Genomic DNA, 13,680 nt, shown 5'->3' with positions numbered 1-13,680 from the left:
GATTAGCTCATGTGTACAGTATATTTAACGCAGATAATTGCTTCAGAAAAACACCATTTCATAGGAAAAGTGACACTATGGTCATGAAGGTGACATAGGTATGGTGTATAATGCGTTGGAACATCTTGCCTTTTATGCCTTTTGACTGCCAGCATTTCAAGGAGGTGTTATGGACAGTCTTGCTGTCAGCGTATCTGCAAGCGCCAGCTCCCTGCGCCTGGCCTGTGTACTATGAAGTAGCTGCAGTGTGCGTTAAGCCTGCGAGGAGTAACAGGATTGCTGTGTTTGTAACAGGATTTATCTAAGTGTGTGCCCTTATCGGGCTGCATTTTACAGTGTATTGTGGACCTTATGAAGGCACCCTTAATCCGTCAGAAAATGAGAGACACATAGCAGTTTTATCAGGAGTGTAAGAGTAGCAGAAAGAAATAGGTATACTTTGCTTCACCAAGTAGCAGTCATCCCCAGAGGGTGTGCCACAAGAACAAGGCATCTTGTGAGAGTGGCCTTAGCACGCCGTGGCAGCCGCAGGTTGGGCACCTCGAGAATGGAGGGCATCATGGGTCCAGCAGCTACTCAGGCTGATCCCAGCCACCGGGGGCTATTTAGGGATTTTAGTTTTAATTTGGAGGAGGAAAAGGTGCCAGGTATCAGTAGTTCAAGAAATTGTGCTATGTTTTGGGTCAGTAGCTTAAGTTCCAAAATACTACATAAATACTATATATAAACTATTATTGATGTTAAGACAAATTTGACATTAAATTGCAGGGAGTCCTTTCTGTTCTTCACAGTAGGTGCCTGACTGTGCCATGTTTTGATAATCCACTGAGTTTATTACAAACAAAGTCAAAGTCTGTATATTTATGTTGCAGCGGTTATGCCTTCTTAAGATGCTTATATAGTCTTAATAAGGATCTAATAGTTAGAACAGTACCTTGATGCTAGTTTCTGTGAATTATCTGAAGGAAAATATAGTCTGGGTTTTGCTTTGTGTGAAATCCTGGCGCCATAGAGTAGAGAAGCTTCATCCAGAAGAATTACCTGGTTCTGAGAATCTGCATGAAGATATGAGAGTAGCATAGCTATAGATCAAGTAGCATTAATGTCACACAACAAGTGTTTGCAGATAAAAATACTAAGCTGGCTGTCAATATTCCCTGAACAGAAAGTCCTTCAAGACCCCATCAGATTTGGATTAGAATCTTGGGAAGGATGTGATCTAGTGTCCACGTGTTTCTGCCATAGGCTCAATCACTGCTCATCACATTAGCATCCCTTTCCTCCAAAGACTCAACTGTCAGCTTATGTCACAGAAAAGTCATTTCTTAACATGGAGATTGTCACAACAGTCTAAAACCTGAGATAAAACAATATATTTTTCTCAAAAGAAAATATCTCCAATTATTAATGTACTCAGCTTCTCTATGAAATAGGTCTACTTCCTACCATGATCGAACTGGGTATTTTTATCACTGAGCTAGTCTGAACTGTTGAAATACACAAATATAGGCCCAGTTCTGTAGCTACAACTACCAGGTGAAATCCAGCAGAATGTGGCAGGTTCCAGTTTCAGGGGTAGTGTCATTGCATGTGAGCAAGGTGTTCAAATGTTTGAGGAAGATCTCATTTTTATTCATTCTGCTGCATAATTCTGTTGAAATGAACACTGTATCTCAAAATTAACTTCAGCATTATAAAGATCAGACAAATTAGACTGCCAGGTGATTCTTCTCCCCGCCTCCCTTCCCCAAAATAAGGGAGAAGATGGGGGAGAAAGGATTAAGTGCATACAGACGTGTATATTCACATACAAGTATGTGGAATGAGATGCATCACCTAAAGGGAGAATATTTTTAGAAAGCACGTGGTTCATTAGCAGAAATGCAGTGCTAATAAAAAGAGGAATTGAGGTGTTTCTGTTACAAAGGTAGTCTCTTTCTGAGAATTTAGGATAGGTTTAACACTTGCCAGATTTGTACAAAGAACTCTTTTGCTTCCAACGTGCACTTTTTTTCTCTTTATACTTTGCATACCTCATTGCAAACATTTCAGTGAATGATCAAAAGAAGGAAACTCTCTATCTTGTAAACTGTGTGGTGTCAGTGTCAGTAGATCACAATCTACTGGTTGGATATGTAATGCCTTTAAAATAACCTGTCATGGGGCGCAGGGCTAAGATCAATACAAGTATCAAAGTGCAAGCCTTTTGGAAATGCCACGTGCCTGTTGATGTTCAGCGTGTAGGGAATGCATGACAGATACAACAGGTATTTATCAAGGTGGCTGCATCATGTGGTATTCTAGCAATATGTGCACTTCACAGTAAACTTGACATAAGAAAATTGTAGTTTTGTGAGGATAGTGCACCATTCTTCCAACTATCATTGATCAATATCTAGAGCTGCCTAATTGCTGCTTCTAAGACATAGAGTCCCATAAATAATGAAAACAAATATACTTTAGGCAAGCCTACAGAGGTATTTCTGATCTTGTTCAAAATGTTTTGTGTGTACTGACATTTTAATTTGTTCTAGATTTGTTTCAGGTTTTCAAATTAATACAAAGCATAATGTTTAATAAAAATTAACTAAGCAAAGCTATGAAAAAAAAGAGTAACTTTTAGCCCAGTATCAAGCCTGTGTAGACAGGGCAGATACAAAGATGTTGTTTAGGAAGCAGAGGATGTACCAGTTACATTGTTTTGGAAACCTTCAATCCGAGCCTTTCTGCAAAGAAATTGCATAGACTCTTACATGGCACTGTATAAATTTTATCTTACGTTTAGCTGCCATAGTGCACATCTTTCATCCAGCTTTAGTGACTGGAGTCCAGCGATGCAGCCAGCCTATGACTCAGGTCATACATCCTCCTCACATATGGGTGCTGTACTCCTTCAAGGAAAAATTGGAGTCAGTCGTTCTGTGAGCAAGATGTAATCTGCAGGCTGCTATTTAAATCATACTAGTCTGGAGTCCTTTTCTGACTGTAGAAGTGGATGCAACTCCTGCCATCTAGTAGGCACAAGAGAATGAAATTAGAAATGAAAGACGGTATAATATATCAATCAAAAGGAAGGAGAATCACATACAGAACTGTTAAGAATAGAGATTATGGAAAGCCATTATACATAATTAAAAGGAGGATTTTAGTGCATTAGAAATTATTTTTAAAGACTCAAGTCTTTAAAAATCTACTGGAGTTTGATGCAGTTTGACCTGGGAGTTGTTTGAGGATCGAGATCCAAGTTCATACTTTTTTTTTTTTATCATCCATAAAATATGAACCAAAACCATGGCATGTTAATATTTACGTTCTATTGCTGTTATGTTGTACGTATAATCCATTCAGCGCTGGCCTCGCTTTTTCTGAAAGTGCTTTGTACTACAAATTGCAAGCAAAGGAATAAGAGAATCCAAACCATGCCTGTCCTCTGTGGGGTTGAACAGGGCTAATTTTATTGAGGCTTTTCCCCTGGGTTAGTCTTTCCCATCTACTGCGGAGATAGTGTTTACTTTTCTAAGTTTGCACTGTAATGTGTAGTTATTGCATATCAGTTTGTGCCGAAGGAGAAACCGGGATGTTTGAGTATAGCTGATCAAGTATAAGCTGCTATTTCAGACAGGTTATATACCTTTGAACTGTTTACATAACCCTGTATATGTGTCATATTTTAAGACCCAATTTAAAAAATCTATTCTGAAATTCATAGGCTTTTGTAGACTTTGGTTACGTAAGACTCTTCCTGTGAGACAATTGTAGAGGAATTGAAAAATTGCCACCACATTCCTGAGGGCAAAGTGCTGATTTTTTCAGTGTGTCCAATATAGGATGTTATTTGAGAAGTAAAATGATTAGCTTCACCATGTTCCAAATTAAAGCTTTGCAGCTTTTAATAGGTTCTTCATACTACATTTACTAACAATTTTTCTAATTCTTTCCATACACTTCTCAGCTTTACTAACCCTACTGGTTGTGAGATAAAGGCAGTGCTGGCCTCAGCTTCAACACCTCTGGGATGCTGAAATGCCGTGGATATATAAATAAACCAATGGGTTTGTAGCGGAGCTATTAGTATCTTTAAGGACTATGCTGCTATGTTGGGATTGTATCTTACTCAATATTGCCCTTCCTCAGCCTGAGATCACCTTTTGCCCTGGGGGGAGGATCCTTAGCTGACTCCCAGAGTCTGCATTAAACTGCTTTCTGTCAACGAAAGAAGTGCAAGTGGGATTTAGGATGGGGATTGGTCTGTGATGCTGCAGGGGGCCAAGTGCTGAAAGTCCAGCTGATATTTTGTAATTCAGAGCTGAGATAATTGTAGCTGACTAATGTACAGAGTTTATAAACTCTTGGTACAAGTTAGCATTTCTGCCAAGTAGAAACATTACTGTGAAATGAAAGACCACTTCTTAAGATGCAGAGGATGTTCATGTGACACAGACAGAAGATTTTCATTATTCTTCTATGTGAGTAGTGGCATTTTATAGAGCATATTTTTGTAAGCCATTCCTCATGTAACTTGAAGTGAGTGTGCAGTAGCAGGCAAATGTGCTACAGTTAATGATTCAGTCACATCTCACATATACTAATGAATATTTTGTATGAATGCCAGTTGATTTGAAGCTGCTGAGAAATCAGAAAGTGTCTATAACCTTAAAGCTGATGAGATGGTCGGAAAAATTTCAGATACGTATGGGATTCTTTTTCTTTTCGGGTACAGTGTATTAACTAGTCAATGAGATGCTTGAAGAAGCAATAATTCATATGTTACTAACGTATATACGAGCAGCAAATGATCATATTTTTATCTAAATTTTTAAAGTAATTTGCTGTTCTTGTTTGCTTGGAAAAAAGTTAACCTCAAATTTCGGGAATGGAATGGAAACAGAAATCTGTTAATGTAATGATGTAACTTGAATGACATGAAATTCTAAGGGAACTGTCTAAGTTGACCATTACAGACAAATCTATTTAGTACTGCAGATCACTCCATTTAACTTTTTATGGAATGAATGGGATGAATATAATTACATGAAAATTACTACTAAAATAGTACGTGTTTTTCAACTACTGTATGGGCAGGCTTTTAAGTAGACATAGCTGTCTTTTACTCATTTTGAACAATGATGTACAAGTCCTAAAGATTTTAGTACCAAAAAATGACTTCATCGAACATTCTGTATCACTCTGTGCCAGCTTCATCTTTGTAACAGGATGCTTACATGATTACCATTTGGATTCAAAGTTCTCAAGAAAACCTGAAAGCTCAAATTTTAAAATGCAGAACAGTGTGGCATCCCATTCCCCTTTTCTAGACTCCTTTAGTGATTGCTCTACATTCCAAAATGTTTGCATGGATTTCCAGATTTTCTCAGGAATTTCTAGTGCAGTGTAAGACTGATTTTCATAGAGTACGTTTTTCGTACTTCTGAAAATGAGGTCCATTGAAAAACACCAAACCATTTCACCTAATAAATACGTTTTAATTACCGTCCTCTGATATTTAGAAAGAACGTCTATAAGTTTGCTTCAAGGGGTTTGATTGGTTTTCAGCACTTAAAAGAAATTTTCCGCTTACAGAGTGTCCTTTGGCTAGGACATGAATAGTCAGAGAAATTCCAGCTATGTATGCAAGAACACTTTCCTGAGAAGTTTTACAGATAAAAGTCATATATGCAGTAAGCAAGCAGAGTAGAATACGTTTGTGACTTCAGAATAGCTAAATACGTGAATATCTATTAATGTGACATTCTTACTGGTGTTTTGCAGTAAGTTGTCTCTCAGAATTTTGCTACAGTAGCTAAAATATGAACAGAAAAGATAGTTGAAATATACATGTTTTTGATTAATGTTGATTGTTTGGGTTTTCTCTGAAGCAGGTTGTAAGCACCAAGTTTAATTGGATGCATCAGTTGAGAAGCTTAGTGCTATGTATGCCATGGACAGTTGGCTGAGGCAGGTGATTGCTTAAATATCCTGGATTGTGAGACATCTGCACGAGCAGATCCCAGATGAGCTAGATCTGGCTGGGAGTATGGGTAGTCCTTTTGGCTCTAGCTGTCATTTATTAGTTCATCACAATGTTACAGAAGACAGTTTGACAAGAGGTGGAATAATGGATATCTTATGTTGGTTTTTAACATACTAGAATTATAAAGCTTTAAATCACAGTAGAGTGAGACTGATGCATATAGCCTAGTCCGTAGAGCTATTTTGTTCTATATCACAAAATTTTGAAATCTGACTGAAATCAGTGCAACTGACAGCCTCTTCTCAGTAGAGCTAGCTGGGAGACTGCCGCAGGGACATGGACATTGGAGACCTTGTCTGATGCTGTTCAGCAGTTCTTGTCAGGAACTAAACATAGTGTTCGTGCAGCTCTGATAGTGGTGTTATTACTTAATTGAGTCTGCTGCTCCTTTACAAAGAGTGAAAGAAAATGGGTTTTTTTTTTAGGAGCTCACTGATGTCAACTTCAGAAACTTTGATTTTTGTCTTGGCACGGAATTTTGAGAACAACTATGCCATTTGAAATTGCATAACTCCTCTTCTCTTTTTAGTCATTCTTGGATCTTGTTTTTATTGTTTTCCAGACTGGAGCAAACGTATCGAATACAAACCTGGCTCTGGCAGCATACCTTTGTTTCCCAGCATTCATCTAGAAACATGTGATGGACCAGTTTCTTCAATACGTAGCACCATTGAATTGCAGACCAATTACATTGGAAAGGGCTGTGATCGTGAGACATACTCAGAAAAATCTCTGCAGAAGCTATGTGGTATGGCTTTCAGTTGATACTGTATTTTTCCAGATAGAGTACCAGTTCTCTGTGGTCTGTAAGCGCATAATACATGGATTTTGCACAGCTAGATCATAGTGGGTTGTAGTTATGAAAATGAACGTAGCGATGGTATTTGACTAGTGCTCTGTTCTTGTTTTACATTTGTTTTCACTTCTATCATTCCTTCTTCCTGCTTAATTTCCTTTTTTTTTTTTTTGATGTTCCCCATTTTTTTTCTCTTTTTCTTCATTCCACCTCTTTCTCACTCTTCCTTCCTTCCGTTACTACTAATTATTCTGGCGGTATGTGGAGATTTCAGATAATGGGCACCTTGCCCTGGATGCTGTACAAAATAACACCAGCATATTAGGAAGACCGTAACATTTGATGAGACTTGAATCTTCATCTTCTGTTTCAGTCTTCCTGGCTAAGCTTTCTGTTCTGCTGATAAACACTGTGCCAGAGTTGAAACAAACAAAAAATAAAGGAATGTTGGAACGTTTGTGACTGTCATTTGAACAGATATTAAAGAACACTAGAATTTCAAAAACTGATATTCCAGAGGGGGGGTCATTTCGTAATTATTTTATTCCCCTTTCCCGCCTACTAATAAATTGATTTAAAAGATAAAAATTCATTTTCAGAGGGAAATCAAATACCTTTTCATGACTTTGTGTATGATTGTTGCAAAAGTATGATTACAGATTAAGCCATGTTTATTTTGCCTTTTGAGATTTACTTTCTCTTTTCCTCCTCCCAAATCCTGTCTTCTTAAAGTTCTCATACAAAATACTGATGGTATGGTTTCTTGTCTTTTCCAAAATGTTTCTTTCCCTGGCTCCTATTTACACTGAAATTGCAGATGTGCTCCAGGCAATACTTTTCCATTTGAATGTATGGCTTTGGAGTTGTTGTGCTGTTACTGTGTGTGTGCTTACTATTTGGCTTACGCAACAGAGCGGCAGAGATCAATACACTAATCTTCAAGGAAAAAAATTGTAAATGAATATTTGACCAAATTATGAAAAATGGAAAGCTAATTCCCAGGGAAAAATAGCTTACAGTTAAGATTTTATAAATACATGCCAATTACCTGCAGATGTTAGGGAAAGTAAGGTAAAGGTAAGCGCGTATAGTAGAGTCCTCATAAAATCTGAATAATTTTCAACCCCAAAATTGCATACTTAAGGTCACACAAAAAAAAACCCCAAATTTTAGTCATGTATCTCCATCCGGCTGACAGGCATTCTCAAAAAGAGGTCTGACAGTGCCATTGTGCTAGTTGCAGGCAGTATTTGGGCAGATGATAGTGTCTAGCAATATTGTTGAACTAACAGTTTTTATTCAGCACATCCATGAAGAACAGAATATAAAGCGCTTGAGGAAACAGATAAGGGTGAAGAATGTGTATGTAAATGGGAGGGAAAAGTCTAATGGATGCAAAAAATTTTTTTGTCCAGGGGTTCCATATGTTCGTAGAGCGGTATAAGCAGGGTAGAAAACGGTAGTAGGACTTGATACAAAGGTCATAAATGACACAGAGCTGTACATCAGAATTGCATCTGGGCTGGTTTACACTGTGGTGTTCAGTATTTAGTGCCATCCTTACGTTAGAGAGATTAAATTATTTCTGAAAGCGGTTTTCTCCCAGAAATGGTCTTACTGTATCATAATGGTTGGAGGAATAAATTCCTTCAAAGGAAGAAAACCCTGCTTTTTTATTACCAGTGTAACATTATGTGATTATAGATAGTGCAGAACTGAGTGATCACAGACTCTCAATAATCACTTGTGCCACCTGAAACACGGGATTCTCTCTCTGTAATTAAGGACCCAGTTCATAATCACATGCTCATTTCTTAATTTATCAATTGGAAATCCAGAGAATTCAGATGTATTAAAGCTCATTTTTTTTTTATAAGGCTGATGGTTTAACTTTGTCTGTCAATAATTCAGGGATTTGTAACCACTTTTATGGTCAAAGTAGGCAATATAACTTAGGAAACAAGTCTTAAGCTTAAATGATTCATTTAGGCTTCTTGAATCATTTTAAAGTCAAAAAAATATTAGTCTTGTTCCTCAGAGTTTTTTAGTGAGCATTTTTTCATATTATCATCCAACAGTAATAAAAAAACAAAAATGTGAAAAAGACGAAATTTTGACTCTGAAAAACATATGCAGGATAAATCTCACTGAAAAGATCAGTTAGGAAACCCAGAAGATGGTGGAAGGATTATTACAGTGTTGTCATCTTTCCCTCTCAGTAACATTTAAAATAATGGGATTGCTAATGTTCACGTATGGCAAGCAGTTTTCTGAAGTACGTACAGGCTGAGGGTCAGCTCCAAGGCTGCACGCTGGCTGAGAGAGGAGAGCCTGCCTGCTCTCCTCTCTCCTAGGTTGTGCGGCTTTGCAGCAGCCTCGAAGAAGTTACGCAACTTGCTAATCTAATGGAAAAGTAGGAGTTCTGGCTTGGTTTGACAGGACTGATGAGCTTCCAGACAGGTCAGCGGTCTGATCCATTTCAGCAAGCGCCTCAGTAGTTGCTTCAGCTGGCACAAAGTTTGCAGATATGTAGAGTGGGGAGCAGAGGCGGGACTATTGCTTTCAGTTGTCTGTGAAACCAACCACTTACGTACATAAAGTACACCTCAGGATGCCAAGCCCAACACTGGATTTGTATACCATGGCTCCCAAAAATATCGCATTACTCTGAAGGTATTTCAAAAAGAAATGGTGTCAGCCATTCGATTTAGGAAGGACCCTGAGCCAGGAGTGCAGTCTGGCTGACTAGGAACACGTGCAGATCTGGCTTGTTCAAGTTGTTGCAGGCCTGTGTATGGTCTGTGTGGCTGATGTGGCTGAGCAGCTCATGATGTTGGTTGGATATATTAGGATTGAAGTGGTATGGTTTCTTCCAGTGAAATCTCCTCAAGTGCATAATCCAGTAGTTGTTTTCAGAGCAGGATTAACACCCATTAACAGGATTAGATTCCACAGTGCCCCATATATGTCCATAAAAGTATGGGCAGATAAAGGAGAACCTGTTGAACTTGGTACTAATTACCCAAGTCACAGAAGAGTTGAGGCTGGAAGGGACCTCTGGAGATCATCTAGTCCAACCCCCCAGCTCAAGCAGGGTTACCCAGAGCACATTAAACAGGGTTGCATCCAGGTGGGTTTTGATTATCTCCAGAGAAGGAGACTCCACAACCTCTCTGGGCAACCTGTTCCAGTGCTCTGTCACTCTCACAGGAAAGAAGTTCCCCCCCCCCCCCACACACACACATTCAGGCAGAACTTCCTGTGGTTCAGTTTGTGCCCACTGCCTCTTGCTCTGTCGCTTGGCACCACTGAAAAGAGTTTGTCCCCATCCCCTTGACACCTTCCCTTAAGGTATTGTAGACGTTGGTAAGATCCCCTCTCAGTCTTCCCTTCTCCAGGCTAAACAGCCCCAGGTCTTGCAGACTTTCCTCATAAGAGAGATGCTGCAGATCTCTAATCATCTTCGTAGCCCTACGCTGGACTCTCTCCAGTAGTTCCATGTCCCTCTTGTACTGGGGAGCCCAGAACTGGACACAGTCCTCCAGATACAGAGGCTACTTCAGGGCTGAGTAGAGGTGGAAGATCACCTCTCTTGACATGCTGGCAATATTCTTCCTAATGCACCTCAGGATACTGTTGGCCTTCTTGGCTCCAAGGGCGCATTGCTAGTCCACCAGGACTCCCATGTCCTTTTCCACAGAGCTGCTTTCCAACAGGTCAACCCCCAACCTGTACTGATGCTCTTACCAACCTTGCCAGAAGTCATGAGGTTATGGGCATTTACTTAAGCAGCTTGCTGAATCAGAGAGACTGTCTGGGATACTTCTGTTTCAGAGTTGACTCACAGATTCATTTTAATTGAAAAATACATCCTTCCAAATTTTTTATCAGTGCGTCAGATAGAGTGAGCTTCTTCCTTGAGCCCGTAAGTTACTTCATATAAGTATGTGCCAGTTTAAAAAAAAACTTTTTTTAATATACACTGTGGTGCAAACTATTTCTATGCATATGTCCTGTGCAAGTAATTTTATTTTTTGGTGGCTTGAATTAAAAAGTTTATTATAGATTGTGCAATCTGGATAAATTGAATTTAGGGTTTTCCAGTTGATAATCCTGTGTATCCTGTGCAATGCAGCCTGGAATTAGAGTTTGAAAAGTAACTACAATTTGTCTTTGTGTTTAAATTCCAACACATGGTTTTTATGTTTGATATTACTGTCACTTCTAAACAACCTCATCTTAAAATAGCAAAGTTTAGGGAAATGTTTAAGAAATTCTGTTACTGCATGATATGAATGTTTTTATATTATTACTATAGTATAGCACTTTAAAAAGATGCGCAGTTCCACATATGAGCATAATATCTAACAGTCTTGCAGACAGCTGGGGTCATTTTTCTTTTCTTGGACACTGCATGAGGCTAGGTTATGTAACTAGCTTCAGGGGTTTTTTGTTCAGTTTGGGTTTGTTCACCATATTCTTACTTGTCAAAGTATCATCAAGAATACACAAATTCTGGTTTTGTTTTTTACTCTGGGAAACATACTTTCTGCTAAGTATTACCTTTCATGGGCTAAGTAAAGGTTCTAACTGCATAGCTGGCTGCATGTAGGAAAATACAGATTTCCCTTAAACATGGAGTTCTAAAGAATTGTACTGTTTTATCAAATTTTAGCACCACACTATTTTTCATTTCTGGTTTTTTTTTTTTGTTTTTTTTTTTTTTTTTCCAAATTAATTCTAACAAATGTATGCTGCATGGCTAGCAGGAACCGCTAGGAACCACTTTGTTAATGATTCCATTTTTAGAGGAATCTGAGTTGTGAGTACTACTTAAAAGTCTTATATCTATCTTTAGATAAGAACACCTGGAGTTAAAACCATCATGTACCTGCCACAAGCCAACATTAAAGTGATACTACCTATTTTTAGGGTTAATACTATATATGTAGAGACATTCATGCCAATATTCTTGTGAATAGCTATGCCTGACTATTGAATACTTGTCCAACATTCATGTCTGCTCTGCAGTGTTCTGCAGGACGCCATCCGCACACACAGTGTATCTCTAGGCTGCTGGGGAAGGAAGATGCCTATCTGGAGGTACAGAGCTTAGTTTTAGTCTTAGCAGTTCTGTGAATACCAGACTGGAAAAATGTGAAAACATTAACAAATTTGAGAAAATAATGAGAACTGTCTAAGAAAAGAAGTACCTTTAAAATATTTTCTTAAATTTTCTGTGCAATACATTTCATATACAGAACCTCACTGGTTTATTATGGTCAATGCTATGTAAGGGTATATATGATTTGGTCGTGAAGCTAGTAGGACTATTTGCATAAAATTCATAAACTGGAATGTGTGAATCAGGACTTGGCTTAATATAAATTCTTTTACACAGCTTTTTCATTAGTCTCTCATCATTTTATTTGTTACCTATCATTTACAGGAGCATCTTCAGGTGCCATTGACCTGTTACCGTCTCCTAGTGCAACAGCTAACTGGACAGCTGGGCTTCTCATGGACAACAATGACATGATTTTTAAATTTGATGGAAAGCAAGGAGCCAAAATTCCGGATGGAATAGTTCCAAAGAATTTAACTGATCAATTTACCATCACTATGTGGATGAAACATGGACCTAGCCCAGGATTAAGAGCTGAGAAGGAGACTATCCTCTGCAACTCTGATAAAACAGGTGAATCTATGCTGTCTTTTAAACCTGTCTGGCAAAGAGTGCAACAAATTTGGTAGAGTGTTATTTTTCTTTTTTCTACCTAAGTTTCAAGCACTGACTCTCTTTTGGATAATATCTGAAAACATATCTATGGATTTTGAAGGAATTGGCTGACAAAATAGGAGTTTTTATGATTTAGATTGGGAAAATCAATCTAATTCTTTATTGAAATTTTTAGATTAAATATTAATCTGGCTCATATTTATTAATTTGGACATAATGACTCCATAAATAAAATCAATATGACTTAATTTGAGAAGATGCTTACAATATGTGGCTTCCCTGAGGCCAGATATTAAGAAAAGACTGTGTGTGTGTGTCTTTTGGGTATATATTGCTTTGAAATACATTCAGCTAAACAAAAGCATTGATGATATTTTAGTCCACTGATCTTACTGCTCCCTCCTTTTAGAGATGAACCGACATCACTATGCCCTGTATGTGCACAACTGCCGGTTGGTGTTTCTACTGCGGAAGGATTTTGACCAAGCTGACACTTTCCGCCCTGCAGAGTTTCACTGGAAACTGGATCAGGTACTTGTGCTTTGCAGTTACCTGTAACTCATCTGTACCTACTCTGTCTCTTTATCCCATTTAGAAATTACAGGGAATAACCCTGCTATAGACTTAACAATTTCAGAGAAATCCCAAATGTTGGTATTACAATTTTGTGAAATCAAAAGTCTATTGCAGTTATGTTACAGCTTCTGATAGTTGTGACTTTTATTAGGAACCACAGAAAAAGAGTTAAATGAATTGAGTCAGTTAATGCAGATTTTTAATTGAGTCATTTTATACAATGAGTAGAGGTTTACATCCATTGGCACTGGAAAAACTAGAGATGACATTGCATATAGTTCCCTCAAAGTTTTCCATTTATCATTAAACAAAAGTCTACTTTATCAGCACAGTGGAAGTGATAAAAGTCTTTTTAATAAAGAGTGTGCTGACACAGAGAAAGGCATTTGTAATATATTTTAAGTTTAATCTGTAGACTTTTGCTTTCATCCTCTGTACTGTATGTAATTTCTCCTTATAATGAAGAATATATTGCAAGGAAATTATTATTAAAGAGATAAGAGTTGCATTTCATAGATTTATTAATTCTAAACAGGA

General features: G+C 38.0%; 1 protein-coding gene across 1 annotated transcript in view; it reads left to right on the top strand.

Moving 5' to 3' along the window:
- The window catches only part of CLSTN2 (calsyntenin 2), a 215,708-nt gene that overhangs the window by 143,296 nt on the left and 58,732 nt on the right, over positions 1–13,680 (top strand). The window contains exons 7-9 of the mRNA XM_062583070.1: positions 6,594–6,779; positions 12,277–12,525; positions 12,977–13,098. Of these exons, the coding sequence (XP_062439054.1) occupies positions 6,594–6,779; positions 12,277–12,525; positions 12,977–13,098 (557 nt within the window). The remainder of the gene's footprint in view (positions 1–6,593; positions 6,780–12,276; positions 12,526–12,976; positions 13,099–13,680) is intronic.

The sequence above is a fragment of the Rhea pennata genome, chromosome 9 (assembly GCF_028389875.1).
Source record: "Rhea pennata isolate bPtePen1 chromosome 9, bPtePen1.pri, whole genome shotgun sequence".
Lineage (NCBI taxonomy): Eukaryota > Metazoa > Chordata > Aves > Rheiformes > Rheidae > Rhea > Rhea pennata.
This window is presented reverse-complemented; position numbering and strand designations above follow the sequence as displayed.